Source organism: Cibotium barometz, chromosome 65, assembly GCF_041138505.1.
Source record: "Cibotium barometz isolate CiBa-2024 chromosome 65, ASM4113850v1, whole genome shotgun sequence".
Classification (NCBI taxonomy): domain Eukaryota; kingdom Viridiplantae; phylum Streptophyta; class Polypodiopsida; order Cyatheales; family Cibotiaceae; genus Cibotium; species Cibotium barometz.
Window position 1 is genome coordinate 11,527,303 of NC_141110.1, and position 6,701 is coordinate 11,534,003.

Below are 6,701 nucleotides of genomic sequence, written 5' to 3' on the forward strand. Positions count from 1 at the left end.
ATGCTACCCTTTATTCTCTCCTAGTAGATTCTTCTCACCTTTTCACAGGTTCTCTCATATTTACACATGCTCTTTTATAGCCCTCTAACCAAGGGCTTGTTCCCAAACACACCCTATGAGAAGAATTCCACACCTACTTGTAAGGGAAATCAACATATAGCATGCTATTTTCTTTGCATCCAATTGATTAGATTTGAACCATTCAGTGAGAGTAGTGCTTCGATTTCTATCACATGGCCTAAAGAAAAGAACACATGGTATCTAGGGTGCATAGGGGAGTTTGCCCTATAATATATAGTAAGAAGTAAGATAAGCTTGTGGAGAATTGATTAGCTTTGAACCATTCAATGAGAGTAGTTCTTAGGTTTCTATCACATGGCCTAAAAAAAAGGACACATGGTATCTAAGGTATATTGGGGAGTTTGCCCTGTAATATATAATAAGAAGTAAGATAAGCTTGTGGAGTTCTTATGAATTATTGCCCAAGAACCTTACCACTTTGAAACCGTCACAAGAAATAGCTCACGTGCTTGGAAAATAAACTACTTTATATCTCCAGAAGATCACGACTACGTGGACGGCTTCCCTGACTTTCAAATAAATGGCCAGCGTTTTTCTTCGAAAAGCTGAGTTTCGTGTTGTGTGGTAGCAGACTGCAGTCCTTTCGTTGCGCCTTCGCTTGGCTAGTAGTAGTAGTTAATCAGAACCTTTTACAACTCCAGGATTACGCAGTCGGATACATGGCGGTGGAAACCGAGGCTCTGGCGGCCTTCCTAAATGGCCACCTCTCCTTGAAGGAATTCGAGTGGGAGCCAAACCTCAGGCCCTGCCTACCCTTCAATCTCTTCTCCGACAGCCATCTTATCCCTGAAATCGACCTGCAACCCCTAATCTCTGCCTCTCCCAATTTTATTCAGAACCTCACTCCTCGTGACCCCTTGGTCCGTAGCGTCTCACAAGCTGCAGCAAGTTGTGGCTTCTTCCAAGTCTTCAACCATAACATCTCCCTCTCTTCCTTAGCCACTCTCTATTCCTATGGCCTCAAGTTCTTCTCTCTCCCATTAGAGCGTAAATACAAAGCCGGAAACTCTCTGCTCGCCCGGTACAGCCTCCCCTCCTGCTACATGTGTGGAAGCCCCATCGATAGCCCCAACAAATGGTGGACCGAGAGTATCAGAGTAGCCTCTACTAGCCAGGAAAGCATACAGTATGTTGCCAATTGCTTGTGGGATGAGGAGCAAGATCAGCAGGCTTTCAGGTAGTTAGCTATAGCTGTGTCAAGATTTGAGCAACTGTGTTGTAATTGCCAGATTTTGCTCTGTCGCATGAATTTCTGGCTATTTTGTACTCGATTAATAGGGGTTTTAGGAGCTCGTAGTGTGTTTAACAAGATGTGATTAGCCTGTGTTCAGTCATGCTTTGGAGGAGTGCACCACTGGCTTCAGCGAGCTAGCGCAACAGTTGACGATACTTCTGCTGCAAGGGCTGGGCCTCAAAGGGGATGAAGTGGTGGAAGAGTACATAAAGAGTGGGGAGACTCCTGGCTTGAAGCTGAGCCATTACCCCCCATGCCCCCAACCCGATAAGACCCTAGGCGTCCCCCCTCATTCCGATGTGTCCGTATTAACCTTGCTATGGCAAGACCAGGTTGGGGGTCTGCAGGTGCAGCAGCGGGATGGAACCTGGATCGCCGTCAAGCCCAGACATGATGCCCTAGTTGTCAACCTTGGTGACATCTTCCAGGTATGTCAGCAATCAACACATTCATTACGTAATACCTTCCCTACATAGTACACACACCCACACACCAAAAAAATTAGAATTTTAGGGGACAAAGGGGGTGTAAACTGCCTTAGCCTAATCCTCTACATTGATCTATATCAAGAAAAAAAGATCAACTTTTTTTTAAAAGAAATATTTATATATATTACTATAACTGCATGCTAGAGTACAAGAGGGCAAAGAATCATCTATACGTGATTCTGTATAGGGGACAAAGGGGAGATCTCGCGTGTAAACTGCCTTAGCCTAATCCTCTACATTGATCTATATCAAAAAAAAAGATCAACTTTTTTTTAAAGAAATATTTATATATATTACTATAACTGCATGCTAGAGTACAAGAGGGCAAAGAATCATCTATATGTGATACTACCGCCTTACAGAATCATCTTGCTTTTACAACTTGCTATACCGGAGAGTAGCTGCAAAACAATACTATGGGAAACAAAAACTGATGCTTCCATACACACCATTCTAGCCTTCATAGTTTAACAGCATTCAAACCAACTTCCAAGCCTCGTCTACTTCTATGAAGGATGACTGGTCCCATCTCAGCTAAAACCCAAGTTGCATGCTAGAGTACAAGAGGGCAAAGCTAGCAGCCCCTTTTGGAAACTCACCAATCTCCTTCAGCCCACACTTTGATATCAGGTCTTCCTCCAACAGGTAAAATAAAGCTCAAGTGCATCTCTTAGGGATATCCATCTTCGACAGCAAGCTCCCTAGCTAAGAAAGCTCTATTGAAGGTTTGAAACAAGGTCCCCTTAAGGGAAGGCTAACAGACCAACCCAGCTTGGAGTTTTTTCTTGCTTAAGCAGGCAGAAGGCGTGCCTACATTCATCTTATATGGCCAATGGCCAAAGGCCTCTCTATTCTTGCATCTGTGTCACGAGGAACAACTTTAGGTAATAACTTTAAGATTTTGTCCTCAGCTTTAAATCTGGTGCAAGATAAATCCTCCTTCAAAGTTAAGATTGTGCCCAAGTAATCAACCTACCTTTTAATGATCTCCCTTGGTTGAGTCAACCATTTATCCTTTGCAACCTTTATGTGTCCCACTATCTCCCCCTTCTTGGGTCCTGTGAAATCTTTAACTGCATTTTTCACAATCCCTTTGTTATTTTTGAAAGTTGACGTTCTAGCACCTAGTACTAACACTTGCCTCTTAACTTCTCATCCATAGTAGCTAGAAGTTCCTAACATTTCGCATTCTCGGTCCTTTCTTGCCTTGATAGAGATTCTGTTTGCCTCTTCATTTGTAAGCATCCCCACTTGAGCTTTATTTTACCTCTAGCTTCTCTCTTTTCTTTTGCCTTAATCTTCCCCACATGTCTGATGATGCCCTACATATCATGAAACAAACCAAATCCAAGACCCACTATTTGAGCCCCTACTTCTTAGATTAACAATAGCTTCTAAAGTCAACTCTTCAATTAGAGAATCTTTCAGCAAGGAATTATTGGCCATAAGTTTCCTTTAGGAAACCCCCTAAACTTTGTCTCTCCTTAAGAACTTTCTCTCCACTCCTACTTTAAAGGCATTATGTGCTCTACCTTCTCTTCTTTAGCCACCATCAAGCCTGTTGGATTCCTCATTCATATTCATGTATATGCCTCCTCTGCATTATCTGATCAAAAAACTCAAGGGGTGCACCACTAAGAAACCCTATACATCACGTGTTTAAGGGGTATTTAAAAAAACCCTTACCTGTGATTTTTTCATGAATTAAATGACCCTTTTTTCTTTATAGACTTACAGGTTTTTTTTATTGATTTAAAAAATCCCTTCTATATATGTATTTATGTAAGTTTACCTTAAAATTTTGAATTAAAAAACCCCTTCATTTGAACTCACGTGCTATCTATACTCACTTATTTTTAGGAGAACCCCCCGAGTCAAAAGACAACCTGTTTTATCTGACTCCCTCATCAAACTTAGCCCACTATCATTAAGAAAATAATTAATTATATGAAAATATTCATCATGATATCGTAATGATAATCCATACACATAAGCATCAGTAGATAACATCGTTGCCATCATCATTAGTATCATTACATCATAATAACAACAATCCTTATGTAGATCATCATCACATCATAATAATAATCCTTATGGACATCATAAATTATAAATCTTAAAATGGATTTTATATTGTTATATTTCTTAGGGCTTTTATGTGTTTTATGAGTTTAGGTGATGGAGTTTATATCATTATATTTCTGGAGGGCTTATGTGTGCTTTATGTGGTGATGATCCTTATGGACATCATATATTATAAATCCTAATGGATTTTATATCGTTATATTTCTTAGGGCTTTTATGTGTTTTATGTGCTGAGGCGATGGAGTTTATATCATTATATTTCTGGAGGGCTTATATGTGCTTTATGTGGTGATGATTTCAAATTGCATGCTTTGTTTTATCCCACGTTTAGTAGTCTATAGTGGTAATGGTAAAGAAGACGACGTCAAGATCAATTTTGTCTAAGATCATACTACTACAAGCCGATAATCAATTTTTGTCTGCCTAGCATAGGGGTACATAACTATATGTAAGAAATTGTGAACACAAAGGATATTTCCTATTCTTAGTAGCTAAACATGTTAGATGTCGTAAATAAGGAAATTTCCTATTCTTAGTCAAACACATCAGATGTCATAAATAAGTCCTCTAAGTAACCTAATTTTAATAATGAGGGTGGAGTTTCTTTAACTTGTCAATATCTTGAGGAGAGTACAAGGGTGGAATTTATCACAATCCAAAGGCTCTTGAACTTCAACATGTTCCTATCATCATCATTATTATCATCATATCATAATATCATCATCCTTATTATCATCATATCATAATAACAACAATCCTTATGTGGATCATCATCACATCATAATAATAATCCTAATGGACACCATAAATTATTAATCCTAATAGATTTTATATCGTTATATTTGTGGAGGGCTTATGTGTGTTTTACGTGCTAAGATGATGGGGTTATGATATCATTATATTTATGGAGGGCTTATGTGTGTGCTCTATGTGGTAACGAATTAAAATTGCATGCTTTGTTTTATCCTATGTTCAGTAGTCTATAGTGGTAATGGTAAAGAAGACAAGGTCAAGATCAATTTTGGCTAAGTGAAACAAGTTAAGGGTTCACTTCTCTCATGTGGGATAACTTTGACTAGGTGTCTTGGCACTCTAGCATCACTCATTTTAATAGTGATGTAATACTTGATGTGTTGCAAGAGTTGGCATGCACTTAAGACGTTAAATTTTTATCTCACAATTAGAGAAACATTCCTCACGAAGAAGATAGGATGCCTTTGGACCTAATCGTTATGGTACAACCTTTTGAAAAATGGGGAATAGACTTTATTAGACCCATTAGCTTGGCTAGGCATCAACAGATGCAAGCCAAATATATAATTATTACCACCAACTATTTCACTAAGTGGGTTGAAGCAAAAGCCAAACAAAAGGCATATAATTGCCAAATTCTTATACAAGCATGTCATATCAAGATTTGGGTGTTCCCTAAAATGATGTTATCATGGTTAGATACTGATAGAAGACTTATTTTTACATTATCTTACTCTTCTTCCCCATCATACCAGCATAACATGATACCATTAATTTATTTTAAATAAATTTTCTCTAATTTATTTAAAATAAGTTTCTCTATTAGGTTCTCTCTCTCTCTCTCTCTCTCTCTCACACACACACACACACACACACACACACACACACACACACACACAGAAACATGTACATGTACATGTGCACACACACATGCACATGTACACTCACACACATACACATGCATGCACCCACACACACACTCAAACATGAACGCACACACACACACACAACACTCACACTCTCTCACACACACATTTCACACATGTGCGGACACCCACATTTCACACATGTGCGGACACCCACACCCACACACACGTGCACATGCACATGCACACATAACACAAATTTTAATACAACTCAAAGGAGCCTTCCAACTTTGTTTTTTTTCCAATACTATTTATATAATTTGTGACATATTTATTGTTATATTTTAATACAAAATAAGTTAGGCTTAATGAAAAACTTTTTTTAAAAATAATGTTTGTCTCAGGTTTGGAGCAATAACCATTATCTAAGCGGGTTGCATCGTGTGGTGCTTAATGAAACGAAGTCTCGCTACTCAATTGGCTACTTCTACTATTCAAGTGGGGATTCAATCTTGACTCCACTCCCACAACTTTTAGATAAGACAGGGGAACCTTCTAAGTTTAAGAACACACTCTTGTCAGAGCATCGAAGCTATGTTTATTCACATATCTTCCAAGAAGGATGTCAAGGTGTGGAATACCTCATGTGTTGAGTGATTTACTTTTCTAAAATTTCCAAACTCATGTGGCCTTTGGGGACAAGTTCAACCTAGATTTGTGACATAGATTATGGTTTTGGAATCTATTTCAGTAAAACTTGCAATTCCTAGCTATTTAAGTTGTTCTATCCGTAATTCTCATCTCTTCTATCTTTAAAGTACATAAGTGTTCAAGCCATGTTGATATGTTGCCCTTCTCATGATGGCAATAATCATGTGCTTCTTGTCACCTTATTTGTATCCCTCTTTATGTGGATTCTCTCTCTCTCTCTCTCTCTCTCTCTCTCTCTCTCTCTCTCTCTCTCTCTCTAAAAAGGAAATCTAGATGGGGATGATCCAAGTATATTTTAGTGTATAAACAAAGGAGAAAAATGAAAATCATATGAGCTATCCATATGACTTTATTTTATTTTATATGCTTTAAGAAATACAAAACGCTAAAGTGTAACCTAAGTTTAATGAGCTTTTCATTATCTCAAAATCTTATTTTGGTCAAGAGATTTTATAGGGTGATTTGCTACGGTGACTCCTGGAA

General features: G+C 38.4%; 1 protein-coding gene across 1 annotated transcript; it reads left to right on the top strand.

Moving 5' to 3' along the window:
- The first annotated feature begins 617 nt into the window (after positions 1–617).
- LOC147602918 (gibberellin 2-beta-dioxygenase 8-like) lies at positions 618–6,298 on the top strand. Its single transcript, XM_086797182.1, has 3 exons — positions 618–1,258; positions 1,413–1,743; positions 5,912–6,298. Exons 1-3 carry the CDS (start codon positions 741–743, stop codon positions 6,158–6,160), a joined length of 1,098 nt encoding a protein of 365 aa, XP_086653308.1. The 5' UTR covers positions 618–740; the 3' UTR covers positions 6,161–6,298.
- The last annotated feature ends 403 nt before the right edge of the window (positions 6,299–6,701 follow it).